We start from the raw sequence: 17,513 nt of genomic DNA, 5'->3' as shown, positions 1-17,513 counted from the left end.
AGAATAAATTTGTAGACAGGCTAATTTGTAGAAGTTGAGACAATTCTGTGCCTGCCAATAGCATGATTTGTGCCTAGTAAGTCAATAATATTCCTGAATAAAGAACAATTTTGATAGTCTAGCCAAAATTTAATAGGCTATTAAAATTATTTATTAATGAAATAAAAAATTTTTTATGTATAGGAAATAGAGTCACAACGAAATAAACTGAGTTGAATAATTTTCTTCCTACCTTGCTTCACTTTCACTCTTTCATATCACCAGCTAAGTGCTAACTGACTGCATATTCTATAGGTTATATACAAATATACAAATGCCCACTGAAAAATATTTAAAATTTTCAAGTATGTAACAAACTACAATGAAAGAAAACCAATTTCATAAGAGGCAGTGCGGGGACGCGGTAGAGAGAGCGCCAGACTTGGGAGTCAGGAGAACCAGGCTTCAAATCTTCTGATATTTCTTAGCTGTGCAGTCATAGGCTAGTCATTTACACTCTCAAGGTCTCAAATATGATTTACAAAAAATGATTTGCAAACCTTAAAGTGATCTATTTCTCTATACATGTATGAAGATGTGTGTGTGTGTGTGTGTGTGTGTGTGTGTGTGTGTGGTCTGTTATCATTATGACACCCATATTTTCTTATTAGGTAACATCAATGGCAGTTATATTTTGTGATTATTCTGTGAAGTCTGGTATGAGTCTGAAACTTGTACTTATATAGAAAATATTTCTGTCTATAATTCTGTAAGACTAAGAATGACTATCTTTTATTAATTACCACTAGATCAGATTAATATAGTTATATCTGCTTAGAAGACCATTTCAGGATCTTTTAGAACGAATAAGACAGTGGCTTAGGCAATATAGGTGGTTTATAAACATTTATTAAATTGCACAAAGGTTACATTACCTCTTTACCATTTAGGCTCAGAACGCTCAGGGCAGAACTTCCTTCCAAAAATGTAACCCACATTTTGTCTTCTACAAATCTTCAAGACAATTGTAAAGAATGTCAGTTATCTTTAATGTAATAATTTGACAACTCAGTGACTTATTCAGTACAAATTCATGATTGTGAGAATACCAAAAATAAAATATTTTTTAAAGGGAATTTTAATAAAACCCTGATTTCAAAGGAAACAATCACTGGCTAGGTATTAAATATAGTTCTTTATCATTAGCAAAAGAAACACCAATGAAACACAAAGAATGATAGCTATTTCCTTAGAGAAACTTTTCTAGGTTTGGTAATGATTAGGGTTTTTCTAAAGTTAGATGAAGACAACAGTCTTTTTAACACCTTGGTCTCTAGCTATTTAAAAGTCTTCAGGTGTAATCTTTAAAAAGATATTTTAATAGTCTAATAGCTATATCTACTTCTTTATCCAAATACTTATGAATCCAAAGAACTCAAGCTGGTAAGTCATATGACTTTTCCCTTTACAAAAAACATGTTTAATTTTTCCATATTTTATGTCTTCACAAACATGTACATGTGTATGCACATGTCATCTCTAAATAAATAGTAAATAGGCACCATGCAGTCTAGTTTATTATTTTTGCTAGAGCTGGCACATTAACAAATGCCTGAGTAAACAAACCTGAAAGACCCAAACTTACCTAGGAAGCTCAAAGTTTCACATATTTTATTGACGCTCAATATTATTTCCAAGTTGGGAAAGCACATTTTACAAATGAATAAACCCAGGCACATGCCCTCAAAAGGGATGACAATGGGAAACACAATTCTTGACCTCTGCAAAGGTTGCCACTGTTGGTCATCCTTTCCTTGGTGTTCTCCTCTTTAGGTTTCCATGGCTACCTTTCCCTGGTTCTCTTCCTGCCTGTCTGATTTCACTCCTTCCTAGTACCCTTTGCTGAGTCTTCATCCCGGTCACACCACCTAAGGGTGGTTGTCCCCCACCATTCTGTCTTCTCCTTCAATACTACTTCCCTTGGTAATCTCATCAGTCTCCACAGCTTCAACCCAAAGTTCTTCACAACTTGGTCCCCTCCTACCTTTACAATCTTCTTACTCTTACCTTCCCCAACCTCCTTTTGCCCGCCCCCCCGCTTCAATCCAGTAATCTCGGCCTCTCTGTTATTCCTCAAACTAGAGGCTCCATCTCTAGACTCCAGGCGTTTTCCTTATCTCTACCTCCTAGGTTCCTTCCAGTCCCAGTTAAAATCCCATCTTTTATGGGGACCTTTCTTGATCCCCCTTAATGATGGTGTCTTCTTTCAGCTGATTACCTTCAGCTTCTCCTGTATGTATCCTGTTTATAGAGTTGTTGGCATGCTGACTTCTCCATCAGACTGCAGCCAGCTCTCTGAGAGCAGGGACTTATTTATCCATCCCCAGAACTTGGGGTGGGGCCTAATATATTGTGCTTAATAAATGCGTATTGACTAAATAACTTTGAAATTGTTCAGACTGAATACACTGCCTTTGAAAAAGTTCTCATAATGACTTATTTACTATCTATTAAAAAGTATCATGACCAAGAAGAGATCGCTTACTTCTTTGCATTTATTTATATTGCCTGTTGCCTAGCACAGTGCTTAAGCCCACTGAACTAGAGATTCTATCTTCGTAGCTCATATCTAAACTCGCACAGTTTTCACTTAAAAGCATATTTCCAGTTTCACTTTAAACTTTAAGTATGAATTTCTGATTTTAAAACCTCTAAATGCCTTTAGCAGTATGCCTCACTTTTAGCTTGAAACTACGTAGCAAGTGCTTCACAAGGTTATGAACAACTAAAATGCAGCTACTATATTTTTACTCCTCTATTATACAGTCTAGTTTATCCTGAAAAAAATGGGAACAGTTTAATCTGAAGACAGTTGAACTGAAGAGTGAATCAGACCATAAATCATGAAGTACTCCGGAATTACAGTCATTAATAAATGTTGCACTTACCTTATGAGGGTAACTTCACCATAGTTTGCAAACTGCTGGAGCAGCTCATCAATCAAGATATCATCAAAAAAATTATTTTCTGGTAATGAGCTTTTGATGGAGACCAATACTGTGCCATCTGGTGGCCCCTGGGTCGCAATGACTTCTTTATAAATATTCTGTCGGGCTTCAGCATCCACTTCAAAAATATCTATATCAATCAGTGCGACAACAGGTCTTAAAATACAGAGAAAATGAAACATATTCAATCAGTCCTGGGAACATATTGAGGATACCGAAGGGAAAATAATTAGATTTCAAATGAGAATATCAAAAGGAATATTCAACCTGTGATCAGAAGTCTTCAGCTCAGCTCTTCCATAGTGCAACAAAGTGCCGGGATTCCAAGTGTAAAGGATTTTGCTTTCATCTTGAAAACTAGCATTCAGAAGATCCAGATCTTCAGCTGCAACCAACGTAAAGCAAAAGAGCATCTATTTAGAGAAAATAAGAGACTGTGGAGCAGTAAAAAGATATACTTCAGTTACATTTATATATGACGGAAACATTTCCTATTGGTTTAAACCCCACAAATCTTTATTAAGTGTCTATCAAAGCACTCTGGCAGATGGCTAGGTGCTAGGGGGAACCAAACAATAAGAATTTATTAAATGCCTCCTATGCTAGGCACAAGGCTAGATGGGAGGCATACAAGTACAAAAAAAGGGGGAAACAATCACTACTCTCGAGGGAGACGTCATACATGTATCTGAGGATAAACAGCATAGATATAATATAAATGCAAAATAAGTGTAAGGTACTTAGGGAGGGGGAGGAAGGGCACGGGCAGAGAGGGTGGGGGAAGACTTTATGGAGAAGGCAGAGCTTAAGTTGTTTTAAAGGAGGTAAGGAAGTTTAAGAAGTTGAAGTGAAATGAGGCACATGCTGAGCATGGGAAACAGCCGGTGCAAAGGTGCAGAGATGGGGGATAGAGTATTGTGTATGAGGAATATGGAGGCCAGTTTGGATGCACCACAGAGTATGGGAAGGAAAATAACGTATTCTAAGTCTAGGAAGATAGACTGAGGACAGGCTGTGAAAAGCTTTACAGCCAAACTGGCATTTACTGTTTATCCTACTATTATCTTCCCTCCAACTTACCCTGGATGTACCTCAGGTGTACAGAGCTGTCTGCATGTTTGCCCCCCATCAGAATGTGAGCTCCTTGAGGTCAGACACTGGGTTTTTTTTTCTTTTGCCTTTCTTTGTATTCCCAGCACTTAGCACAGTGCTTGGCCCACTGGAAGCACTTAATAACGCTTTCTGCCCTGACTGGATCCTAGAGGTTATAAGGAGTGTTTTGAGTGTGTGCAAAGCAAAGGTGAAAGTGGCAAGGTACAGGAGGAGCAAAGTAGTCAGATTTGTGCTTCAGGAAGCACTCTGCCAGCTATTGGAAGGAAGATAAATCAGAGTGGGGAGAACACTTGAGGCAGGGAGACCAATAGCTAACATTTACATAGTGCTTCCTATGGGCCAGGCACTGTGCTAAATGCTTTACAAATATGATCTCATTTGATCCTCACAATGACCCTGGCAGGTAGGTGCTATTATGATTTCCATTTTACAGATAAGGAAGCTGAGGCAAACAGAAGTTAAGTGACTTGCCCAGGGCCCCACAAGAAATAAGTGTCTGAGGCAAGATCTGAAATCAGGTCTTCTTGACCTGATTGGATGGCAGGTTCGCTATCCATTGCCCCACCCACCTACCAATGCAATGATTGAGGTGAGTGGTGATGAGGGTCTGAACTAAAGTGAGAGAAGGCATGACAGAGAGAAACGACTGGATATGGGAGATTGTATTGGTGGGTCTGGTGGGAAAAAGATAATGAGATCTGTTTTGGATGTACTCAATGTGAGATGCCCACAGGACATCCAATGTCCAAAGGGGCACTGTTTGACTGTTTATGATGTGGGACTGGAACTCAGGAGAGTGTCTAGGTCTGGATATAAAGATTTTGAGTGGTGTGTAAAGAGTACCATGGGAACTGATGTGGTCACCAAGAAAAAGTATAAAGGAAGGAAAAAAAATTGGGGGGGGGGGGGGCATATATCCCAGGACAGAATCCACAATTAATGGATGAAATATATGATGATACAAAGTTAGGTTAAAAGAGTCACTACTCTCATTTAGCTCACAACGTACTAGGAGGAAAAGGACTGATGATTCAAAGTAATATGTAAGTATACCAGACAGGTTTAAAACAGAATATTTTGTGAGTTCTGAAAAGAGCAGAAAGGGACCATAAAAAAGCGTCCTGAAGGTGTTGATATTTCAGTTGAATGGAGGGATGCGAACAGAAAAAGCACAGGAGAAGAAAGTCATTCCAGTCAGAGGGAAAGGCATAATTCAAGGCACACAGAGGGGAACATAACAGTAAGTGTTTAGGACACAGAGTAATTCAATAGGATACTTGGAAGGAAGGACTGAAAAGTAAGATGAGGAGGTACATATAGTAGTACCAAATCATAGAGGGTCTTGAATGCCAGGCAAAAGAATTTTCACTTTACTCAATGAGCAGCAGGGGCACTGGGGACTTGAGCAGAGAAACATAACGAGACATGGGGTACACTAGTCTGGCAACAGCATTAGGGGATTGGGGGATAGGGCTAGTCTCATGATTTCATTGGTATAAGGAACTTTCAGGTATGGAAACTCCTTTTACCAATGCAGGTCAGAATCTTCTCTGCAACTCAGCCTTAGAGAGTCACCAGAGCAATGAAAGGCTGTGTGAGCAGCCCAGGGTCACACAGACAGTATGGATCAGAGGCAAGACTAGCACTTGGGTATTCTTGGCTATGGTGGTATAAAAAGAGAAGATTTTTCTGTCAGTAATAACCTAAGGATAATTGAACAAATGCTATATAATTTCTCAAATACAATCTAGCTTGTTCTTTCTTCTTAACAGGATCAGATTCAGGCCTGGGAGGAACCTCAGAAGTTACCTGGTCAAACTACCTTATTTTATGCCATATGAGGAAACAGGTACAGAATAGTTAAGTGACCTAAGATCACATAGGCAACATATAACAGAGCCAGTTTTTGAATAGGAGTCCTCTGATTCCAAATCCTGCTCTTTTCACTGCAGCACGCTGCAGAATACACCCCAGAGTGCTGTCCATCTGCAGAGTCTAACAGGACATATGAAATAAAATTCAATTCAATGGGCCAGTTATCTAACTGCACCTCACATTCTGGACATTAAGCTTCCTTCATCCATTTGACTTTTCCGGAGTAGAGTTGGCTCTGCTGCAGAACTCAGAAGTATTCTGGAGTTTGAGGCAATCAGCACAGTCCCATGTATAACCAGAAGCATCTGGAAGATCCTCCATTAAATTTGGGGAAACCTGCTCTGTGCCAAAGGCACCTTTGGTGACATAATGTCTCACTGTCATGTACTTCACTTACTAATAACAGGATTGCTAACTAAATTTGTCTCTGGGCTTTTCCTCTCAAATAACCTTGAGTAAATAACATATAGATGAAAGACCCCTTATTGGAAAGATTGCTCTATAAATCAAATGCTTATTTTTTTAAATAATGAGAATAATCCTGATTCCAAAGGAATAGCAGTTATCAGTTATTTTGATTTTTTTGGAAATGCTGTGATTTTTTTTTCCAGTTGTCATTCCCGTTCTTTGGGATGTCTTATCTTTAATCCTTCAATGTTTTGAAAATTGTGCTACTTCTAGCACAGCTCTCTACTGAGTATTCTTATATATTACTATTTTCATCCTCAGATTTATTTCCTTATCCTCATTATTACATGTTGTGGACTGAAGTGTTAGTTTCTAAATATGGTGGGTTTATTCTCACAGATGACATGAGATCACTATAGAAAAGTGGAAAGAACTATTTTGCTTTTCATCTCCTGGTTGTTGTCCTTTAAATTTCATTTAAACATCCATCTGACTTAACTGGGTCTCATGCTGACTTTTCTGTCTACCACTTAACTATTTTTTGAAGTGATGCTGCTCATGGTATTTCACCATTTTCTTCTGTAATATTTTGCAAAAGAACATATTCTGAACCACCACCCTTGGCAGTCACATCCCCTTATTTGAAAAGAAGGATTAGTGACTGCTGGATGGCTAAAGCACCTTTGTAGCTTTTTATACTACTCATTATGGCAATTATTTTATATCAGTTAAATCTCTACAGGAAATGAAAAATGTTATCTTATTCCTCTGTTTCCCATGTTTTAAAAGTATGAAACAGTACTTGTAATTACCTATAATGTCATCTCATGTTTAACCTCCCTTCTATGTAGGTGCTGATTTTTGTTTATTATGGTTAATGGCACATGTATATATGGATGACTGACTCAGAAATGATCTCTCCTACACTCATTATTGGGTATTTCCTGCCTGTTAAGTCAATTTAATTTTTTGTGATGCTGGTTAAATGATTTCCACATTCAAGGCCCCTAATTTTCTTCTCAAGGAATTTATGACATAGAGGTCTGGGGCTTCTAAGAGCTCCTATGAGTTTTGACTGCCTCTTTTTTAATCTTGAACCATGCTTTCGAGTACAGTTTGGATGAATGGCCTTTCCTTTGTGCTTCTTTGCAATGAAGTCAGTAGCATCAGTGAAAATATTGGTTTAGTATCAAGGATCTTATTAAGTTCTTCATAGAATTTGTCTTTCTCTTCATCTTCAGCAATAAATTTTGGTATATAAACTGCAGTTGTCTTTGGGGCAGGCGTGCTGCTATCCTCATCACAAATTTCAAACAGCAAGATGACTGATGGTCGTAGGAAATGATTTGTCTTTGGGCACATGACAAAGTCACAGCATCTGCCCCTCCAAGGAAAATCTGTGAATTCTCCATCCATTTTTAGCTATCACTTCCACTTGTTACTCATTTATAGGTAAGATACACCTATAAATAAGGATCATTTCCACCAGAAATATAAAAGAATACAAACAGTCAAACTAACATTTCTAGTAATTCTAAAACCTGTGATTCTTTGCGTCATTACAAAAGTAGAAGAGGGTCATGAAAGACCGAGGGATAAATTTGTAATTTTTTTGATGTTATATGGAGCCAAAAAATCCATCACTAGCAGCCAAGCTCCTGAAAATGAGCCTTTCCATATTTTAGGCTGACACTTGGCAGACAGTCTCTCATCAGGACCATTTTCAAAGGCCTTTCAAGTTTAGTAGCAACTGTCAGAGCTGATGCTCAACTGACAAAGCTTTTGAGACTCCAGGGTCACCTTCACATTATTATGAAGAACTGGAGATGGACTTCTATTATTTAACAAAAAAGCTCTAAAGATGGCATGACCAACCCCAGAATATTTAAAAAGCCTTTGGCAAAGGAAAGAAAAACACCATTAAAAAAATATATATATATATGCGCACTACTTTAGAGACATTTAAATTAATAAAGTCAATATGAACATACTGGTGTTCAACAGATAGCCTTATTGAAACATTTAATTTCCCCTTGACTTTTCATGGGAATGGAAACGATTCCCCAATATTGTAAAGAACTTAAATTCAGCATGGGGATGCTTACTTTCTTATTTTGCTAATATTAAAAAAGGGCAAATTAAATCTACAGAATACATTTGCTCTTCTCAACTGACTTTATATTATTCTCCTCCTTACTAATTTAATCTTATTCAATACCATTTAATTGAACAGTTAATTCCCCAACCTGATCTATCAAAAGGCCATTTTCTTCTTCTCCAAAGAATGCGATCTGTCCAGGCCGGGGTACGACATTTTTCACTGGTATCGTAGTCATCAGAAAACAAATCATACTTGTATGTAGGAGCAAAAGTTATTTTTCCTTCTAAAAATCCTCTAAAGATCTACAGCAAACAAAATATATATTTTGTAAGTTATATTAAAAAAAACAAGCCAAGTTAAATATTTGCTATTGCTATAATTCTTTTCCTCTCTAAATGGCAGAAAAATATGTACCTATCAATCGCTTTTCTCACTCAACAGAGTAAAAATGAATAGAACTGCCTAAGATGACATGATTCTCATATTGCTTGTTTGTCTTTTTTTTTAGGTACAGCAGGCCAACAAAATCAGATATAAGGCATTCCCCCAGAACTCACTTTGATGTAGGTTAGGTTATTACAGGTTTCTTACAAATAGAATCCAAACCCTTCCTTTTGTAGGTGAGGAACCTAAAGCTCTAAATGGTGAGGGTGATTTGTCTAGGGCCTACATAGTTAGGCAGTAGGAAGACAAGGAAGAGAACCCTGTCGCCCAAGTCATATAGCATTCCTTCAACCACAGTCTGAACGAGCAGATACCATGAAGTTTCTCCTAGTGTTAAACCTAAATGTGAATCTGTATTTGCTTCCATTTTAATCAAGAAACAGTCTTGAGGAAGATGGTGTTTGTAGCAGCCTACGTAAGGCGAGAAATAGGGAAATAAAGGTCATTTTCCAGTGTAGGGATATTCTGGTTAAAAACTTTAAAGAAAATTCTTCTACAAGGCACCAGTATGCATGGCTAGAGCTTAAAGACATAAGAAGGAGGAGAAAAAGGTTAGGTTGTTACAGGAAAAAAAGGTAGAAAAGCATGAGATCTTAAAGCCTAAAAAAGAAGAGTCTAAAACATCTAACTTCCAGTCAAAATTTACTCCCTCCCCCCTTCCCAAATCCATGAATACATAGAAAGAAGAGTTACTTTTTCCTCCCAAAAGGAGGAAGGGGCATTTCTGTAAGCATAAAATGAAAGTTCTTATAAGTCTTTTAAAAATCATTTTATTGTCTTCTAATACTGTTAACAGTCCAAACATCCTACCACTCAAGTCTCTCATATTCTTAACTATATTCACCACCAAAAGGAAGAGAAGTCCCTTTTTCAAGATATGAAAACTACTAATGATTTCAAAAGTGATCATCTCCTTGAAGGTGTACCTGTCCAGAATTTTTCTGATTGATAAGTTGATCTCCTGCTATAAGCGAATCCCAGTTCTGACGCCTTATTAGTTCTTTAACTTCTTCATTTGGTAGATCTATACGATAATTAAAATCACCACACCAAAATATATAGTCATGGGAAAACAACATCCTCCCCTGCAAAAAATGAGTTAGATATTAAAATAACTTTAAGAAAAAACATTGCAAATGTTACTTTCCCTTAGACACTACTCCCTTGGGTCCATACCTTTGACCCTGCTTTATCTAAATATGACATAATAGTAGATTATGTTAATAATTTTGATGTTACAGGACAATCTTAGGGGTCTCCTGACGATATAAGTGGAGTTATTTTGGCAAACCTAACACATATGCTCCAGCAACCAGCAACATAAGCTTACCATAGGAAAGCTCAGTTTTCGGGCTATTTCTACAAAATCATCATTTCTTTCTTTGACTTGTGATTGCCCTGCAGCAAAGTGACTGCAGACAAAGCAAAGGCTCGTGGTGTGGAACAGCATCCGTATGGCAACGGCTCCCTTATTTCCAGTAGCACCTCCCATTCCAGTCTTCACAGTATCAACTCCAACATCCCTTTAAAACAAAGAATTCTAAAACAACGCCATATGAGTGCAACAGTTCCTTAGAAATGAGCAAATACATATTAGCAGTATGTACCATAAAAATACAAGTTATATGTCTAAAAGGTGAATTTTGTGATGCTATAAAAAGCCTGGTTTCCATTACAAGTAGCATTATAAAATAAACAATCATTTGCTTTAAAATCTAGACCCATCGTCACAGAAGCATCTTTGAAGCAGCCCATGGTGCTAACTCATTCTATAGCACAAAGCAGTATGGGTAATTCTTGCTGTTTACTGACCTGATAAAAGGAGCATGCTGTGGTCTGATAAAAACGAAGAGGCAGACGCCTACTAGTTGCTCAGAAGCCAGCAACACGTATTTTTTATCTCTGGAGATAGTCTTCTGCAGTTCAACAGCCCACAACTTCTGATTAGTTGTACTATCATAAAAAAGTAAAGGTTTAAAAAGGTTGCACTGAAAATTCATAACCTATTTATTCTGTATTATAACACCACAGAAAATGATGAAAGTCACACTAACAATTCTAAATATTCTAGTTACTTTTCTTCCTGAGCATTTCATGACATTTCCTTTTCACTTCAAGCAAAAATGCACTGTCCTTCCTTGAGTTTCTCACTGCATTGCCTTTTCCTTTTCCCATTAGATTATCTGCTCCTTGAGAGCAGGGTCTGTATCATACCTGTGTAATCTCAGAACCACGCACAGTGTTTCACACGCAGTAAGTACATTAGAAGAGAAGACAAAGTTAGTATTTTTCTCCCTCTCACAAAAAACACAATCTTCATTGTTGCAGACCAATAAAGTTTTCAAATTCACTTAAATGACATAACAATAAGATCAGTGACTAGTAAGATTGGTTTTAATCCGGGATTCAACAAAATCCAGCCACAGCTTGGGATTCTGACCTGTCATTCCCATTAATGAATGCCAGAATCTTGAAGAAATACAGAACTTTTACTAAGATTAGCAACACTGCAGAGAGACCATTTATACATTTCTATTTTCTTTTGGAGAAGAACTTATTAAACATAAACCACATATTTTGGATCCTTTCCACAAAACATGTTTGATTAGTGAGAGAGACCTAACAGTCATACATTTGAAATCCCAACCAATAGCATTGTTATTACTTTCTAAAAATGTACAAATGATGCCTTTTATTTGCACATCACATTTATTTCCCAATATATCCTTACAAACCCCTTACTTCAACCTACGGTCAGTTGTGCAACTGTAAGTAATAAAGTGCAACAAAGTAACAGAGTAACAAGGTAATTAAAAAAAGCAATTCAGCAAAACTACCCAGCTCAACGTGCTGAGTTTACTTATCATCTGATGACATCTGATAATACATTTCCTTCTAAAGAGTAACAGAATGAATGGGCTCATACTCAGAAAGTTCGGTCCCTTCCTTTTAATGAACACACTGGAATCTACCACATGACTCCCAAACAGACAAGACTCCCTTATGGGCTCTACTCTGGTTTCTTTCAACTGGACTTAACAGATAAGTTTCACTTTCACTGTGTGACTTACACAATGGTCAGTGATCTATACACTAGGATTACCAATATATTAAGGCTCTAGAGTCTTTTATAACAAATGTCTCTGTCATTCACATGTAAAAGGGATTCCATGCCCTGAAGACTTTACAAATACATGCCATCACTAATTTTAATATTCTTGTATTCCAATGCTAGTGTAGGACTGAGTGTACAGCGTACTATAAAAGAAGAGAATTTAGACTGGAAGTGAAAACAGATCACCTAATCCCACCCTCTATCTTGCAGATGAGGAAACTAAAGCCAAAAGATGTTAGGGGACTTGCCCAAGGACACACACGAATGCACAGATAATATGGAATACACATGATTTAAATCTAGGGACTCAGAGTCCAATCATTATTTTCCCATTAAATCACACTAAGTGGTGCACCCTACCCATAAGTTTCCAAAGTTTGAAGGCCCCAAATAATTTTCAGGTTAGCATATATAAGCTACTAAAAATGCTAGAATAAAAGGGAAGCCTTGGGCCATGAGTAGAAAACAAAGCAGTCATGAATGAGTGTAATTTGTTAAGCCAAGAGTCAGGAATCTCATATACTACCACTGTAAGTATCAGAGTAACAACAGTCCTTTCCTTTCCTTTCCTTTCTCATTGCTCCTTGCCCACTATTACCCTAAGAGGAAGTAAAAGGAATGATGGATCCCAAAGTCAGAGGTCCTGAATTCAAATCCTAACTCTACTGCTTACCTGTGTGACCTTGGTAACTTTCCCCTCTGGCTGTCAGTTTCCTTACCTATAGCATGAGGAGATTGGTCTAAGATACTTTTAAGACCTCTTAGAGAATTAAATGCATGATTCCATAATTCTTATTTCTCATAGTGAGGTTTGTATATTTACAGTTAAAGAATTACTGTCTCTGTTAGTGGAAGAGTCCCTCACACTAAGGTTTAGATATCCCCTCTGACACCTGCCTGGTTGTGTATGTTCCGTAATGACAGCCTCTATCCACCCAACTGCATCTCATAGTCTGGACACCACCAGACATTTTTCACTCACTTGGATTTTTCCTATATAGCCAGTTAGGGCCAAACTCATTGTTACCATCTGGGTCAAGAAGAACAAGAACAAAAAGCCCTGTTTATGGGTTTTACTTGTTTTGAACTCCAAAGTATTTCATAGCCAAATTAGTTTCACAAATCTAATTTAAATTAAGTTCTCTTTGTAGAATTACACATTTTCCCTCTGTGTTACTTTTTTTGGCTTACCTTGTACTCACAATGTTTCCAGCACTTAATTCTACCATTTCTTCAAAACCAATTGCAAATATGTCAGTAGGCTTATTTCTTCGATCTAAAATTAAATATTTGAAAAGGACTGTGATATGTACATATTCACAACAAGAAAAATTTCCACACTGAGATTCCATTAAAACTTAAGTTGATCAAAATCTATCCACTAAAAAGACATGCAATTTCAAATCTGGTGAAATGACTTTAAATCTCTTTCTAAAAGCTCTACATTTTAAACTTATTTATTCAAATAGAAGCAAGCTGTTTTTTGCAATCAGAACTCCTTTCTTAAAGCAAGTTGCAATAACTACCAACCCAGCTAACTACTATTCCATGGCTATAACATTTTCATGAGAACAATGTACACACAAACCAAGGGGCTTTCTGATAAAGGTAAGAGAAAGATACAGTCAGGTTTTCCTAGATGTTATCAGAGTAAATTAAATCTTTACAGTCACACTATTTAATTAAAAGCATAGAAAATATTCTACTGTACTTGTTTGTTGAGTATAAAAAAGGATTTAGTTCAGTAGGATGAAATAAAGCCTTAAGGGCTCTCTTCCCAAAATGTCTCCTACATCAAAATCGTGTAAGATTCCTTTAAAGATGTAACATAACTTTGTTCAACAATCCTCTCAATTGCTAATATTATACCAGATTTAAAGCAAGGAAATGTATGTTCACCCCAAGGTGTTTGCCACCTTCAAGGAGGATTTCCAGAGCCCTGTTAGAATCAAAGAGTTGTTCCCTATAGATGGTGAGGTCTTCTAGATACCCTTGATAGCATCAAGACCATAAATACTGTGTAGAGGCTTTAAATGGATCAATAACTGCTCAAAAAAAATTTGGCCTGACTAGTCACATATGAAAAACCAGAAGGATGAACAGTGTCCACCTATTGTGCAGCTTATGTTATGCGGCTGTATGGCTAATACAGAGCTCTCACATCAGAACACAGAGATGGAAGAGAATGTGGATGGACAACGCATTGGGCCTAGAACTGAATAGGAAGAAAAGAGCAGTTGGACTGCCCTGGGGAAACGCTGCTGTTATTTTAAAGACCCTAAGTTTCTTCCTGAAACAAAGATGAATGGCTGGCGGTGCCCTTGAGAGCAATGGACAAATTTAGGACAGGAGTGGGTTTCAAGGAAAAGACAGAGTTCTGTTTTGAATACACTGAATCTGAGTAGCATATGGTGTACTCAGTTATTACTCCTACAACTACACCAGCACCCTCCTACCACTGCCACTGAGACTACTTAGCATTTCTATACAGATTTAAGGTATGCAAAATACTGATAGTTACATGGACTGAGGAATCACATATATGAAGATAAATTTAAAACCAAAAGAGCTGATGAGATCACTGAGTACAGAAAGAAGAAAGGGCCCACGGCCAAGCCTTGGGGTGTACCGCTAGTTCATGGTGTGATGCTGAAGAGCCAGCAAAGGAGAATGGGAAGAAGGAGAAGCAAGAGAGAAGAGTCACAAAAACCAAGGAGAGGAGAGGATGGTCAATGGTGTCTAAGGCTGAGAAGTCAAGAAGGTTGAAAGCTGAGGAAAAGTCAACAAACTTGGCAATTACATCACCACTGGTGATTTTTGAAAGAGCAGTTTGAGTTGAGGCATGAAGTCAGAAGACAGATTGCAGAAGTTTAAGAAAAGAGAAAGAGGAGAGGAAGTGGAAGACTAGACTACTGGTGGCTTTTTGATGTTTAGCTGAGAAGGAGGATAGATCATATGATCATCTTAGCTAGGACCTAGTTAAGAGTTTTTTGAGGATGGGGAAGGTCTACGCATGTTAATAGACAGCAAACAACCAATATGTAGGGAGAGATTGATTAGAGTGAAAAAATGCTAGTAGGGGGATTCTGCTGGAGAAAATCAGAGTAAAGGGGTTAGCCTAGGCAAGGAGAAGAGGAGTTAAGGAAGAGAGAGGAGAAAAAGAGAAGACAAGGTGTATTCAAAGGACACAAGGAAGAGAAGAAGAACAAAAGCAGGTTTGTGTTTAATGGCTTCATTTTTTTTTTAAATAAAAGAGGCTCAGAAGATAGAAAGAAATGCTTAGTGAGGCTTGAGGAAAGAAAAGGAGGTGAGTGGGATAAAGAAATACTACTGAGGAGCTGAAGGATCGCTTTGCTATGTGGTGACCAAACTGAGATTAGAGATCACATCTTTAGCAGCTTTGGCAAGTTCTGTGACTTTCTCCAGTTCCATTCAGCAACACACGAGTACGGATGAAGAAGGAAGATGGCAGAAGGAATGCAGGGCTGGGGTCCGTTAGTGACAGGACAAAAGAGCAAGGATTTAAAAGGAAAGGGTAGTTTAATGATAAAAGGTTACAATAGGGAAATGAAGAGAGTTTAGCCAGAGCAAAGTCTTCCAAGGAAAATGAAGGTGGAGGGACTGGAAGTCATAGTGAGGATGAAGAATGTGTTGTATGAAAGCAGATGGGGAGAGTAGAATAAGATCATGATCAGAGAGAAATTCCGGATATGGAGTGGTGTCCTTGAAGGTGATCAATCTGAGCATCTCTGTGTGCAGCAGAGGTGAAGCAGAAGAGGACATCATGGGAGCTGAGTAGATTAAGGAACTGGAAAGTCAGAGTATTTGAAGGAACATCAATATGTTTGTTCAGGTCTTTCAGTAGGAGGGCAAGAATTGGAGTAAAGAGGGAGACTGTGAACAAGGAAGATGGGGGACAATGCCCCAGAGAGGGTAGATGACAACTCCCAGGACCTGGCTGAATGGAAAATTTGGACAGAATGCACTTCCAAAGGAGAGACTGTTGAGTGATGGAGGTAGAGGAAGTCTGGAAGTGACAATAGAGAGCAAGGAGTATTCCAGCTCCTGACAAAGACCAGTGAGTTGGGATGATATAAAAGAAGATGGAATAGCTACTGAAAAGGATGGCCAAGGAGGTGTTACCATCTGGAAGGAACTATGTCTCAGTAAGAGCCAAATGATGGAAGGAAAACTACAGGAAGAGATCTAAAATGAAAGAGTTTGTTAATTATAAAGCAGGAATTCCAAAAGATACAGTGAAAAGGGTGGGCAGAAATGGAATGTGACTCTATAAACCTAGAGTTGTAAAGTGTCAGTAAATGTCATAACATATAATACAGGATTGTTTTTTATACATTATACATACATTATATTATATATTTTATATATTATACATATGTTATATATGTGTATGTATGTATGTGTGTGTATGTATGTATAAAGAAATTACCATGGGTTGGAGAAAAAACAACTCAGAAACCATCAAAATACAAGAAATTTGGGTTATACCAGATTAAAAAAGAAGTAAAAGCAAACACCTAGCTTCTGGTACATGGGGCAACTTCAAAATATTCCTTCTAGCAGTCTATAATATTCATTTCCAGAGAGCCACCACAGGAACATCAGTCCTGGAAGTCTCTAATCTATAACCAATCCCAAAGTGGCAATAGAATATAAAACAAAAAACTCCTAAGTTATTGTTACAACAACTATTTTTCAATGAAGAAAAAAAACAGTTCTCAACATATGCAAGTATACATAATGCACTTTAATCATAAAATTAAATTATAATTTAATTACAAATTGCTTTGCTATCATAATGCTCAAATTTCTTCTGAAGATAATTACTTCTCTTTAATTATAAATGTTGTTCTCTAGATTAGTAAACCAGGATCAGATTTTTATTAAATTAATATCATAAGCATCACACCTTGAAATTCTTGGATACCAGCTAACTTTGGGGCATCTAGCAGCCAGTCAGTGAGTGTCTGATTCTTAAATGCAATGCTTCGAAATTGTTTCCCACCATTCACATTCCAGGTTCCAATACACACTCGAATCTTTTTTGGCTTTGAATATTTATAGAAGTTCTCACACATGCTCTTTAGTACCTTTGAAGAGGCTGTGAAAAACAACAAAAACAAAGCTTCATTTTGGCTACACAAATATATGGATTAAAATCAAGCAAGGTAACTCAGGAAACACATCAGGATGAGGATGTTCTCATCAAAATGTAGAAGCATAAAGTACACCCAAAGACATACAAACTGTCAGCTGGGAAAGCCAACTCCACAACGATGCACTGGGCCAGCGTAACCTGCCTAAGCCATGGGTCGGCTCCAATGAACTGCACGTTCTGTTTGAACATGGAGTGCTTGAGAGCCGCATGGAAGCTGATACAGAATTTGATCTATTTCTTTCTAGGTTTTTTTGCTACAATATTATCAGAGCTCGGTTAAAACTTTCTGCA

At 37.6% G+C, this 17,513-nt stretch overlaps 1 protein-coding gene across 9 annotated transcripts in view; it reads right to left on the bottom strand.

Moving 5' to 3' along the window:
• SYNJ1 (synaptojanin 1) overlaps positions 1 to 17,513 on the bottom strand; it is a 116,261-nt gene that overhangs the window by 23,884 nt on the left and 74,864 nt on the right. For all 9 annotated transcript variants that reach the window (XM_072615072.1, XM_072615077.1, XM_072615073.1 and 6 more), the window contains 9 exons: positions 16,974 to 17,165; positions 13,235 to 13,319; positions 10,741 to 10,881; positions 10,259 to 10,451; positions 9,855 to 10,013; positions 8,630 to 8,786; positions 3,255 to 3,372; positions 2,928 to 3,143; positions 915 to 993 (listed from right to left, as the gene is read on the bottom strand). In XM_072615072.1, coding sequence (XP_072471173.1) covers positions 915 to 993; positions 2,928 to 3,143; positions 3,255 to 3,372; positions 8,630 to 8,786; positions 9,855 to 10,013; positions 10,259 to 10,451; positions 10,741 to 10,881; positions 13,235 to 13,319; positions 16,974 to 17,165 — 1,340 coding nt within the window. The remainder of the gene's footprint in view (positions 1 to 914; positions 994 to 2,927; positions 3,144 to 3,254; positions 3,373 to 8,629; positions 8,787 to 9,854; positions 10,014 to 10,258; positions 10,452 to 10,740; positions 10,882 to 13,234; positions 13,320 to 16,973; positions 17,166 to 17,513) is intronic.

The sequence above is a fragment of the Notamacropus eugenii genome, chromosome 5 (genome assembly GCF_028372415.1).
Source record: "Notamacropus eugenii isolate mMacEug1 chromosome 5, mMacEug1.pri_v2, whole genome shotgun sequence".
NCBI lineage: Eukaryota > Metazoa > Chordata > Mammalia > Diprotodontia > Macropodidae > Notamacropus > Notamacropus eugenii.
This window is presented reverse-complemented; position numbering and strand designations above follow the sequence as displayed.